Source organism: Marmota monax, unplaced genomic scaffold, assembly GCF_021218885.2.
Source record: "Marmota monax isolate L192 unplaced genomic scaffold, Marmota_monax_Labrador192_F-V1.1 WCK01_AAM20220418_F8-fsc00195, whole genome shotgun sequence".
Classification (NCBI taxonomy): Eukaryota; Metazoa; Chordata; class Mammalia; order Rodentia; family Sciuridae; genus Marmota; species Marmota monax.
The window spans coordinates 2,190,964-2,203,241 of NW_026691979.1; the positions used below are offsets into that span (position 1 = coordinate 2,190,964).

Below are 12,278 nucleotides of genomic sequence, written 5' to 3' on the forward strand. Positions count from 1 at the left end.
GGTGTCCCTGACTCAGTCAAGCTAGGTGGGGACCCATAGCAACCCCCTAGCAGCCACCAATCAGCATGAGACAGGGAAATACCTGGGATGCCAGATGACCCCCCAGTAGTTCATGGTGGTTGATAACATGTTGGGAAACCATGTAGTTCAGCAGGAACACCCCTTTTGGCTTAAACCAATCGGTTCGAATGAATACCCCTTTTGTACTGACCAATCACCCCTACCCAACTTGTTCCCGCCAGTGAATGCGCTAATCATGTTTTAGAGTTGTTATTTGATTTTCTCACGGTGTGTGATGATTTGCTAAGAGATGCTATGATGCATGTGAGGTCCCTGCCTTCTCCAAAGAATGTATAAAACTGCTGCAAACCCTGGGCTCGGGGCCTCTCAGCGTCACCAGTTGCTGTGTGCGTGTGGAGGACTGAGCTAGCTGGCAATAAACACCTCTTTGCTGTTTACATCGATCTTGGTCTCTGGTGGTCTTTTGGGGGTCCCGAATTCGAGCATAACAGGTGAGGAGACACGGCCTTGTGGCTTCCTGTCCTGCAGTGTGGCTGGCCTTGGCAGAAGGGGAGCAGGCCCCACAGATGAAGGTTTTGAAGGGGACTACAGAGAAACGATAGGACATCCTTGTATCCTGAAGCTTTCTGCTTTGGAAGTTCGTCGGGTGTTGGATCGATTTCTTTAGTAGGTCTAGGCCTATTTAGATGCCTGTTTCTCCTCTTGTGAGTTTTGCTGGCCCTTTTCATGGTGGCAGTCTGATTGTGGGCATCGGGTAGTGGTCAGTGATCCTGGAGCACCATCAAGGTTTTCTTCTCCAGTTCTGATATTGGTCATTTCTATCTCTCTCTGTCTCTGGGGATGGCGCCCGGGCGTGGTGCAGACCAGGAGAGCCCTCAGCTGGGGCCACCCAGCCCCAGGCTTGTGCTTGGCAGAGTGGGTGGCAACATCGAAGTGCCACCATGCCTTGTGAGAAAGCGGAGGTTCCCACACATTGTCTGTGGCTTTCACTCAGAAGGCTTGATCAATTCAAAGCTGTTTTGTGGTGACTTCCAATGAGTACCACATGAGTTTCAGAGCACTTTTACCGGCTTCCAGAAAATACTGTTAACCACGCGTGGCTGAGCAGTTCCAAATGACATTCAACTCAACCAGACTTCCCAGATGGACTGTGGAGTTAGAAACGTGAAGCATGCAAGCCGTGTTTGGTTTTTATATTCCCTAGCTGTAAGTGTGTTACAGAAAGAAATGCCACCCGTGAGACTGGAGCACCATAGGTGTATTCTCAGTTTATTAGCTTTTTTGACTGAAATCGTTTGTGAATTGTGAAGGTGACCCTGGGAGTGGGGCTGAAGGACTGCCTGGGGTTTGTTTTCCCCAGGTCCTGGTGTACCAGAATTCACGGTCCAATGTCTCCATTCTCTCCACCTCCTCCCTCTCATCCCCCTGGAACTTCATCCAGGCCAGACCTGGGCAGGGGAGAAGCAGCGGAACCCTGCCCCAACTCCCTGGGGCCAGGGAGGCTTGGGTGGGAGTGGCCTGCTGCAGCCCTGGGGCTGGAAGGGGTCTGGGGGAGGGAGCCTCCTGCAGTGACAGCCTACTAAGAGGCAGGGGGCGGGGCCTGGAGAAAGCAGTTTCCTCAGGGTGGTGAGACAGCTGGCAGCGGGCAGAAGGAAGGAAAGCACGGTTCTGAGCCGCTGCAAGGCAGGGAGCCTGGCTAGCGAGGTCCCCCTGGAGGACATGGCTCACTCCTCACTGGGCGGCGCAGGGTGTCACCTGTCTCACTCAGCATCCACACTGGTGCTGTGAACTCGAGGGAGCATGAGCCTCTGTTAACTAAATCCTGCAGCATTTGTTAGTTTTGAATCCATTCTCATCTGTGCCCGTGTTTACTCCCACATTGAATGTAAGCCTTAAGAAGGTCCACTTCTAGCAAATAGAGAAATTGAGGGTATTCCAACAACGAAACATACAATGGAAGAAGGGTTTTTCTTCCTCCTTCATCAATCTCTTTGGTCAATATAATGTTTCTGAGTTTAAAATAACACGAGAATTTACTCCAATAAAAAGTGAACATTACTTTTCTCAAAAAATTTAATTGCAGAACTATTTACAGGAGATGAACATCAGCAATTCAGAAATCAAATGAAAGAGGCATTATTATGGCGGGATTTTGAAGCAAATGGTGAGCATGTGTTTCTTACAATTGGCTGAGAGTGAAAAAAGTCATGGGAAAAAAAACTAAAAAAAAAAAAATCCTTAAATGCCTCAAACCCATGACCAACATCTGATAAGAAGGAAGAAGGTGTCTTGGCGAGGAAGGGCATCCAGCACGTCCAGGGGGGCGTCCTACCTGCTGCTATAGAGAGTTTATCAAAAGAATCTTAAAAGCATGAGAAGGAGTTCCATAAAAGAGGGTATCCAGAGGTGGGGGACCTGGCACTCTGTCCCCAGGCTTGGTGGTCTCATCTGTAAATTTATTTATTTATATATAAACATATATATGTACAAGCCTTTGTTTTAAGCTCTGCCTAAACAGCTAGCCCTGTGCTAGTTTTCCTTGGACTTCCACGGGAGGCGTTGGCCCCCCCAGTCCACACTGGGTGTGCTAGCCTGCAGAGGGAGGGTGGGTGGCTGGCCCCACCCGAGGCCCTGCGACTGCTCAGAAATAAGAGATCAAAGTAGCCCAGTCTGACGACCTGTTGGGGAAACCTTTTTGAATTTAGCAAACCAGCTAGAGAGAGGAGTGAGGGAGACATTCACGCTGAGCCCTTTGAAAGTGATGTGACCCAGTCATTAAAATGGTGGGGGCCGGGACATGGTGGTGAAGTAGGGGTGGTCAGAGAACGGGGAGCGGGGTAAGTCACACAGCCAGCCTCAGAGCTTCCGTGGCTGTGCCCACAGATGCCAGCTGGCTCGCGCCCCGAGGAGGCCACGGCTGCCGCCCGGGATCAGCCCCTGCAGCAGCCCCTGCAGCAGCCGGGCACACGGCTCCCACTCAGCCCTCCTGGCAGGTTTGGCCGCCAGGTCTCAGGGCTGGGAGCAGCACCAGTGATGAAGAGCCACCCGAGTCTGTGGAGGGGGAGGTGGGCCTGCTACCTTGGCTCACGTGAATACAAAATCCTCTAAAAAGGAGTTTTACAGCTGTAACCAACATCTCCTTGCAACAAAGTCACCGGCCGAGTTCAGATCGAAACTAGACCTGATTTCTTTTAATGCTGGGTGAAAACCCCAGGCCTAGGCCTCTTTCCAAGTGGCAAGGAGGGAAAAGCTTATTTCTGAGCATCCACAGGCCATGCCACACCTCCGAGGTGCACAGAGAACAAGGATGAGAAGCTGGGTGGCCGAGTCCACTCCGTCTGCCGGCTCCACCTGCTCTTTCTGCTTCCAAGCAGGGTGCGCCTCTTCACCTGGAAGCCTGGTCCTCGTCATGCATGTCGCGAGGCAGCTGGGCTGTGTGGTGGTGAAGCGCTGCCCCGGGTGGGCTGGACACCAAAGCCAGCAGGAAAGCAGTCCATCCTCCCCTCAGGCCACCACCTCCAGACCTCAGGAAGCCCCTCCCACCTCCTTCCACTCCCTCCTGTGGCCTGGTTGTCCCCTGGTTGTGCCCACCTTGACGTGTGCTGGCGCCTGACCCTGGACCACATCGGGAGTGGTGCTGAGGGCGCATGACCCCAAGAACACCCTACCCTGCCCGGAGCTCAGGGGCTTCAGAGCCAGCGTGCCACCAACCCTCACGCTGTCTGCAGAGGAAAACACGGAGACTCAACCTGACCAGAGGCGGAGGGGAGGGCAGGAATAAAGCCAGGCAGCTTGACTGACTGCCTGCAGACTCCAAAGCATTCTGCAGCCACCCTGAGCGAGGGGCATCTAGCCTGAAGTGTAAAAGGTGCCCTTCCCAGAGCACCTCATGGGCTGCCCACACCAGCTGCAGCTCTGCCCTGCAGGGCAGCGGGCGGGCCTTATGGTGAAGGCACAGGGATCTGCTATGAGCCGTTAATTAGGACAGACCGTGCAGGGGTGCAAGATGCGGCAGATACCATTGCTCCACCCTGTAGCTGAAGACACGTCTACCCAGACACTGGCCGCATTTCCGACTTCATAGGTTGGTGTGTGTCGATGTTATTTTCAAGGTTGGGAACCTATGTTTGACCCAAACCTACCAGGAGTGGGGAATACGTGTTCAGACAAGAACAGGAGAACCCTGGGAAGTTCAAGGGAAGTGGGGTCTGAAAACCATAACACTAGACCAGGGAGGCGGTGGATCTTAAGCGACCTTATTAGTATGCTAAATTTGCAGTTAAAAGAAAATACCAAGGCCAAAAAGCTTGTCAGAGGGCAGCTGGGAAATGAGCACACACAGGGGAGCAGACGTGGCCGTGGGCCGGGGAGAGTGTATCTCTGTGCTCTGGGGGCTCACGCAGGGGCCAGGTGCCTCCCACTCCCACTGTTCCTGTCTCTCCCTCCAAAATGCAGGGACCAGGGTCGTCTCTGTCCTGTCACTGACTGAGGTCAGCCTGAGCGCGGCAGATGTGCGTGAGTTGGCTTCTGTCCCTCTGGCTAACCTGGGGCACTGTCAGGGCTCCGTCAGGCCTGAGCGCCATTCCCCAAGGAAAGTGACCCCCACCCCCAGGTCTCCTTCAGGTCCAGGAGGGCAGCTGGAGTCTGAGGGCACCACTGCGCACAGATTCTCTCCGGCTCCCTGCTCACCATCAAAGTTCGGCCCCAACCAGCCAGCTGCTCCTGCGGAGAGCACACTGGAGTCACTGCGGAGGACAGGGCCTCTGCAATAGCTGGGGCTTAGCAGAGGCCTTCCATCCTGGGCTGGGGCGGGAGCCTGGCAAGTCCCAGGCTGCAGAGAGGGCGACGTCCTGTAGCAGCATCTGAGAGCTGAAGTGGGGCCTGCAGAAGGCAGAGACCAAGACGGACCCGGGAGCCCAGAACCCAGGAGCACACCCAGCCGTGTGTGCTCCACAAGTGTCACCTACCCCAGACATGGCCACTTCACATGGGCCAGCCAGGAAAGACCCCTCTACTGTGAAGGCCACGGATCTTGTTTACATTTGTTTTAGTTTGAAAAAGAGGCCACCTGGCTGCGACTCACATTTTTCTGGTAGTATGCCTTCCTTTAATGTGTGAAATCTTCAGGATTGGATTGGAGTTGGGAACGTGGACCACACGTGCGGCCAGGTGCATCACCCACGTTCTTGGGACGGTGATCTAAGGAAGACTGGTTGGCCACTGTGCTGACGACGCCCGGGCCACACGGGGACTCACGGGCACTTGCCCTCTGCTTGCTGGTCCTACTCCACCTGTGGAGTCTTGCCTCTTGGAGTTTCTGGGAGTCCCCGAGGCTCAGCGCAGCGCCACCAGCCTTGGTGTGGGCTCCTCGCCCTGCCTCCCAGCGGCTGCTGCCCTCCAGGAGCGAGGCGTGTGGCCCCTGAGAGCGTGAGCTTCCTGGAACGTGGCCCGGGCTGTCCTCAGCAGTGCTCTCCGTCCACCTTCAGTCTTTCCTTAGTACTGTCTTAAACGTGGAGGGAAGACACCATGGGACCCCTACGCTGTGAGCCTTCTGTTCCGGGGACACCAGCAGTCTCACTTCTTCATGTGGACAACACACAAATACAGCTTCTCTTCTGGGTCCATGATGGAAAGTCACCTGCATGAGTCCTGCACTCACCAGGGACTGTGAGCAGGCCACCCCGGGTCAGGCCCAGCAGTAGGTGTGTGCGCCGGGGCCTCGTCTTTGGGGCCTCGAAGACCACACAGGGGCACGTTCTCCTCTTCCAGCCCCTGACCACTGTGGCAGCCCAACTGGCCCATGGGGGATGTTAGGCCAAGGCTTCTGGAGACTATCCAGTAGCAAGGAGTCGAGGGAACATGATATCAACCCAAGTCCAGGGCACACTTCACTCAGGCAGGAGTCATAGCAGCAGGGATCTCAGCCAGACCGTCACCCGCTAGTGCGAGGACCCACTTCTGTGTGTTTTGAGTGATAGAAGGCTGGTGGCCTCCAGGAGATGCTGGTGGGCGGGGCCTGCAGGTGGCATTCAGTGTCCTTCATCTGGAGTGCACATCGATTCTGCTTGTCTGTGGTTACTTCTAAATGGCACTTTCTCTGAGATGGCACATGGTTTTTAAAGTCTAAAAGGCTAATACTTACAAAGACACTTGCTTTTAACAGAGTTAGTGAATATAGGAAGAAGCATCATTATTGTACACTGTTCAGGATTTAGGTATTTATTTAGGTAGAAAACGCTTTGAACACTGGGGAAATAGGATTCAGTTATAGAAGAATATTTCAGGGAATTTTTTTTTTTTGCATTTTTCAAGGATATACATTCGTACTGATTTTTGCTTCCAAATATATTTTAAGGCTGTTTGGTAAAACATATACCAGATCTGAGGCTCACCTTACAGGGTTTTGTTCTTACAGGGAATTCTTAACTACTCAGCTTTAAAAAAGCAAAACTCTGCAGCTCAACATGCTTTGATATCAGCTGCGCCCAGGGAACCCCATGCGTAGTGGAATGTGGACTACCAGGAAGAGGACAGTGCAGTCTTCCAGAAGCCCCGCCCGTGTGGCCGCCTCACGCAGCGACACCAGGGTCAGGCTCTAAAGTGCGAGTCAGGGGAAAACAAAGTGCTAGGGGGCCTCCACAGCGCTCCCTCTATGGCTGAGCACGGTGCCCCCCACAGCAGCGAGCAGGAGACCGGGCGCTCGGGTGGAGACGTCTTAGGTGGCCATCCTGCCTGCAGCCCGGAGGAGTGCGAGAGCTCTGAGGTCGGGGTCCAGTGGGGACTCTGATGGGTCTTCACTTACAGCGCCCGAGTGGATTCAGAAGGCCATTAGCGACAGCGGCCACCACTGTATCTGCATTTAGCTGCACACGGAGGCCCACTGACCAGAGTTGCTGCTACACTCTGGTGCCCATCAGAGTCCTGCCAGCTAATTCCATCTCTTAAATTCCACAGCGGGACATCACCACACATGACCCTTTCCCTCTTCATGTCTACCACAGGCAAGAAGTATACTGCATAGGACAAGAGAGTTCTGGAAGGATACAAGTGTCAACTACATTTCTTCTTTACCAGTTAAACTGCGATATACTTACCACCCACATTCATACCCCTATACTTTTCACAACATCACAACTGTCATTTTAAACAAGCAAACTTTGTTTTTGTTTTAAGGACACCCTGGAAAAGTCAACTGAGAGAGCAATCTGAGAATGATCTACACAGGTAAAAGAAATCACTTGTGGTGTCAGTGGTGACGTGAAGAGGGTGCTCTGAGTTTTGCGACACAAAGGAATAAAGATGCCATGACGTCTCCGGAAGCGGGCGCTTCTTCTTGCCTCCCTCGGGCCTTCTCTGAGCTCCGTCCCTGCCTGTACCTCACAGCCTCGGGGAGGGATGTCGGGCTTAGTTTTTAATGTGTAGGTGCTGAGCCGGGCGTTTCTAGAGTTCAGACTCGGAACCTCCTGGGCTTTGGAGAACACAGGGTGGGGAGCTTGGGGGTTGGAGGGACCCCTTCCCATCACCAAGGACCCACACGGGGAACCTATGCTTCTGCCCGTGGCAGCAGGACGGGGTGGCAGTGAGGGCGAGGTCAGCTGGGCTCGGGGGAGTGACCTGAGGTCGGCGAGGGAAATGGGTCTCTTTCCTGCGCTTGGTGTTGTAGCACCTTCCACGGGTGTCTACAGCCTCTCGTGAGTGGTGAGATACCCATTTGTAGTCATTGTTGTCCTTACCTAGTCATCACACGATTTATAAAAATATAAGTAACAAAGTGTAAGCTGGGTTCCGTCTCGAGAGGCATGTCCTCTGAGGGCCAGAGGGAGCCAGGCCTCGCCAGGCCGAGCATCAGAGCTGGGAGCCAGCCCATCAGGTGCAAAGGTCATTCTTGCCAGAGCTCAGCAAACCGAGGACAGGGGAAGCGTTCACCGTGTCTGTGGTACCAAGGACACAACAGCAAGGGGGTACTCGGTGGAGGGATGAGACAACTACCCGGTCGGTCGGCAGAGACTGTACAAGCATTTTGTCCAGGGGAGCAGCCGAGGGGGCTGCCCCTCCTCAGAGCCGGGTCTGGGCCTCGGGGATGTAGATCTCGATGCTGTCGGCGCGCTCCGTGGCGGAGTTCTGTCGGAAGGAGGCCGCTCTCTTGGCCGCCAGGAGCCGCCTCCGGGCTTCCTGGCGTTGTCTGTCGGGCAGGTCCAGGGACTTTTCTCTCGTGATGGGGAATTTCCCTTTGGGGGGCTTCTTTGGTATTGGAGGGGGGACTTTTCTTTCCTCCTGAAAAGCATCAAAAGTCAAAGCTGAGGTCAGAACCGAGCACTGCTGTCCGGGCCCTGGGTCACCGGTCCTCTGGGGCCTGATTCACTTCCTCCTGAGTGTGCCCTGCTCCTGCCTCCTGGGTCTCCTTCCAGGAAGAGCACAGACAAGAGGGGCCCCAGCCCTCAGCTCCACCTCACAGTCGCCCTGACTCTGGGGAGCACTGTGTCTTGCTCCTCTGGCCACGTCGGTGGACACGGGGAAAGGGTGGCACGGTTGTGCGCCTGACCCTCGGGGTGTGGTGGGAGAGAGCTGTTGTGCTGTCTGACTTGGTTCCTGTGTGTGCTACCTCATTAAGACCCTTCAGCTGTTTAAAACGTACCTCCTGCACCAGGACAGGACCCCACTCCTCCCTCTTCTCTGGGCAGCCTCTGAATGGCCCCGTGAGGAGCGCATTCCCTGTGTGGTCCCCCTTTCCAAGGCCTGCTATGGTGAGGAGGGGATCAGGAGGCCTTGCAGAGCCAGGCCCCGTTGCAAGAAGACTCAGAGGGGCAGGGCTTCTCTTTGGGGGGTACCTGCAGCTTACGTCTGCACAGGGGCGCTGTGTCCTCAGCAGGAGCTGGTTCTTACTGGGGAGCTGTTCTCTGAATACCCTGGAAAATGGGCTCATGCTAGCTCTCGATTACAGAGGAGTAAATACAAGAAAGGTTCTGTTTGGTCTCCATTAGAACAACCTCCCACCGGGGCTCAGCCCTTGGTACCTCCTTTATCTCACCCCAGGCCACGGCTCACTGGACTTGCTTACCTCACTGAGGCTTCCGAGACCCATGCCACCCCTGACCCTCTGTAATCTGACAAGAGAGCTCTGGTCTGTTGTCCTTGGTGGCATCTATGTCTGGCATCTGGCCTGGAACCCCACTACCTGGCCCTGGCACCTTTGGGGGGATTTAGATGGCAGTGAGGACCCCAATGCATTTGCTCTAATTGTTCAGCTGACTGTCCTCATCTGTGTGTTCCACCCCTCCCCAAGGCATGCTGCATTGGCTTTCTGGGTGGCTTTGTTTTAATTGACAACATCTATCTGGAAACAGCAACCTGAACCCTGCCTGAAGTGTGCCGGGATGTCTCTGTACGCGTCACCAGCTGATCGTCCCCGGGCTCTGCTGGAGCTGCTCCATCCTGAAGAAGCAGGCCCAGGTTCAAGTAACTTGAGTCACATCGCCAGCCCATCTGAAGGACTAAGGCTGACACAGCCATGGAGAATGCACCCTCCATCTGTCTGGTGAGGCCCAAGGTGCTGTCTTGCCTCCAACTAGACACACAGCCAAAGGCCTCACTGCAGAGGAGCCCACAGAGCCGGGCCTGCAGCCTCCCCTGCAGGGATCGTCACAGTACCACTGTCTAAGCAAGAAAAGCTTGGAGGATTAATCCCTGGGAGGAGTGAGACTGCTGACTTGCACGGGATCCGGCCGGGGCCTTGGAGCTGTCCACGTGCCAGGAGGAGCACGCTGTGACCTACATGCCTGAGCCACCAGTCCCACCCATGCACGCGTGTGCACATAGACCTACGGGACTGATTCCACCCTGTGCTGCTAACCTAGACCTGGCTCCACATGGTGGTGGGAGTGGACGCTTCTATACTGGACTAGATGCCAGGAAGCCACCCTACAGCCTGCAGGGACAGTGCAGCACACGAACCTTTCTCTCTGGCGACTCTGCCACCTTCCAGTCGTTGAGCTTCAGCTGCTGGAGCTCATCGAACTTCATGCTGACGTCCTCGATGGACAGCTGCAGCATGTCCCAGTAGCCGGCCAGGTCCTGGGAGGTGGGCCTCGGCATGGCACTGGGGTCCTGTGGACACATGGGGAGTTTAGAGCCTGGGACGTGCTGGGCTGCTCCTCCCCGGTGCAACTCAAGGACTCAGCTAGGCGAGCCCCAGCTCTGGGGGTGCAGGTGTTGAGGAGGCTCCCCGCCTTTGGTGGAAGCCCCCTTAGCACCTGGGTGGGGTGGAGGTCCAGACACAGGTAGCTGATCCCTTCCCTGTTACACCTGGAAAACGCTGGGGCCGGGGCAGAGAGGAAACCTTTCGAGCCCTCTGCAGCTCACACACAACAGGGCCCAAGTTCTGGTCTCCAGTGACTACCAGAAGGGACGGTGGGCTGGCTCATCTGCTGGGCTAGAGGTGGAGGTGGTAGGTGGGAGGAGGGTGGCTGGAGCCAGGTCTGCTGGTGCTTGTTCTGAAGGATCTTAGCTCAGATTCTGAGGGTCCGTGACATCTTACAGATGAAACATGTGTTTGACTTACTCCTAAGTAGAGGGAGCACAGGTGAGGAAGGCTCCTGAAGGGACAGGGGGACTCACTGGCACGGTCCCTCGTCTGGAAGGCCAGGCCTGGGTGGTCCTGGGCTGTGTCCCTCTGCCCAGTGCCCCGTGGTGTCTGCCCGGGAAGCAGAGCAACCTGGTTTGGTGGGAGGCCAGCTCAGATTGGCGCCTTAAGCAACCAGACATTCATCTGAATTTGCTTAAAGGGTGCAGTTTTCAGCTTGCTCTTGGTAGTCTGCACTGATCACGACATACTCAGGTTGCAGTTCCTCTAAACTGGCTTGACGTCGTGTCAAAATGACCGTTTGAAGCACCATCCCTCCTGTCATGTGCAAGCAGATGGCAGCCTGTGCTACCAGCGAGGGGCAGAGGGTCAGAAGAGCTGCCCACTTCCCCTGGGATTTTCCCACCCAAGCAAGATCCAGAGCTGCTTTCTGCTGTGTGAGTGTTCTTCCTTTGAACCACTAGAGGGCGGCCACGGACCATGCCCCGCGCGCCTCTGTTCCTTACTGCGTGGCGGGCAGCTCAGCCTCCAGTCATCTACGCAGCCTCGCTGGAGACGTGCCTGCTTTGTGGGGCTCCTCCTAAGGGTCTAGGAGGGTCCTGGCGTTCTCTGGGGTCCTGACTTCGGCGACCTGCCCAAAGCTGCCTGCCACGAGCACTGCTCCTGTAACCTGGGCCATGTGCTCCGATGGCACCTGCTTCTGCTCTCAGCGGGTCTCTCCTGCCAGGCCTCAAGAGGGCTCAGAGCTCTTTTGTGCTAATCCTGGATAGAAGCCCAAAGAGAAGGAGGGACTCAACCCGACATTTCTAATCTCAAAAGGCAGCAAAGATATTAGGGTGAGTGGTTTTAAGGCTGGCATAAGCTGCTCTGGGGGAGAGGACTGTGCCCTTGACAGGCTGAGGGGATGCTGACCTACATGGGGTGGGTGAACCACGTGCTCCTGGGGGCTCTTGGGGCCTCCCCAACTCTGCACAGCACACAAAGTTCCTGGGTGGCTTAGCCACTGCCTTTAAAGATAGTGGGGGGTGGGGGGCACAGGGCAGGGGTGATGGACACACCTGGAGGCCAGCGTTTACCCAGCAGCCTGTATCTTTGAGGACTCTAAACCTCCCACTCTGCTTTTTAAGTGTCCACTAAACTTAATGCCACAGGTGACATGTTGGGAACTCTACATCTTATGATGAACTTTAATGGGCAACTCGGAGAACGTAGAGAAAACACACTGAAGGGTCCTGATTAAAAGATGGGGTGGGCAGCTTGGAGGTGCCCTGCCTCTGACTGGTGGGAATGTCCTACTCAGTGTCTCCAGGTGAGCCGGCAATCAAGACCCCGCAAGAGGAACACCGTGCCCTGCCAGGACCAGCTCACCTCCTGGAAGTCAGTGGGCAGAGCGCAAAGCTGCCTAGGAAGTCAGGGACACTATTCATCTGGTTACCATACAATAGGTGAACACTTCATTTAGTTAGAAAAGTATGTAGGTGTGTGTGCAAACAGGAAGAGTACGTGAATATATTAGCATCTATGGATTAGCGTGCGTGGGTACATTGATAGCTGGGCACACTGGTAGCTCTGGAGAAGCGTGCACAGATGTGTATGTGTGTATGGAGCAGGTATCAATCTGTGCGTGTGCACTGTGTCACACACGTGTGGCTTTTCCTTCCCTTGGTTGCCAAGAGAA

The 12,278-nt window shown here is 55.1% G+C and overlaps 1 protein-coding gene across 5 annotated transcripts in view; it reads right to left on the reverse strand.

Annotated features, from left to right (window-relative positions):
* Positions 1-6,211: 6,211 nt before the first annotated feature.
* Dlgap2 (DLG associated protein 2) overlaps positions 6,212-12,278 on the reverse strand; it is a 604,909-nt gene continuing 598,842 nt past the window's right edge. For all 5 annotated transcript variants that reach the window (XM_058580233.1, XM_058580237.1, XM_058580239.1 and 2 more), the window contains 2 exons: positions 9,973-10,125; positions 6,212-8,295 (listed from right to left, as the gene is read on the reverse strand). In XM_058580233.1, the coding sequence (XP_058436216.1) occupies positions 8,077-8,295; positions 9,973-10,125 (372 nt within the window). In that variant the 3' untranslated portion in view covers positions 6,212-8,076. The remainder of the gene's footprint in view (positions 8,296-9,972; positions 10,126-12,278) is intronic.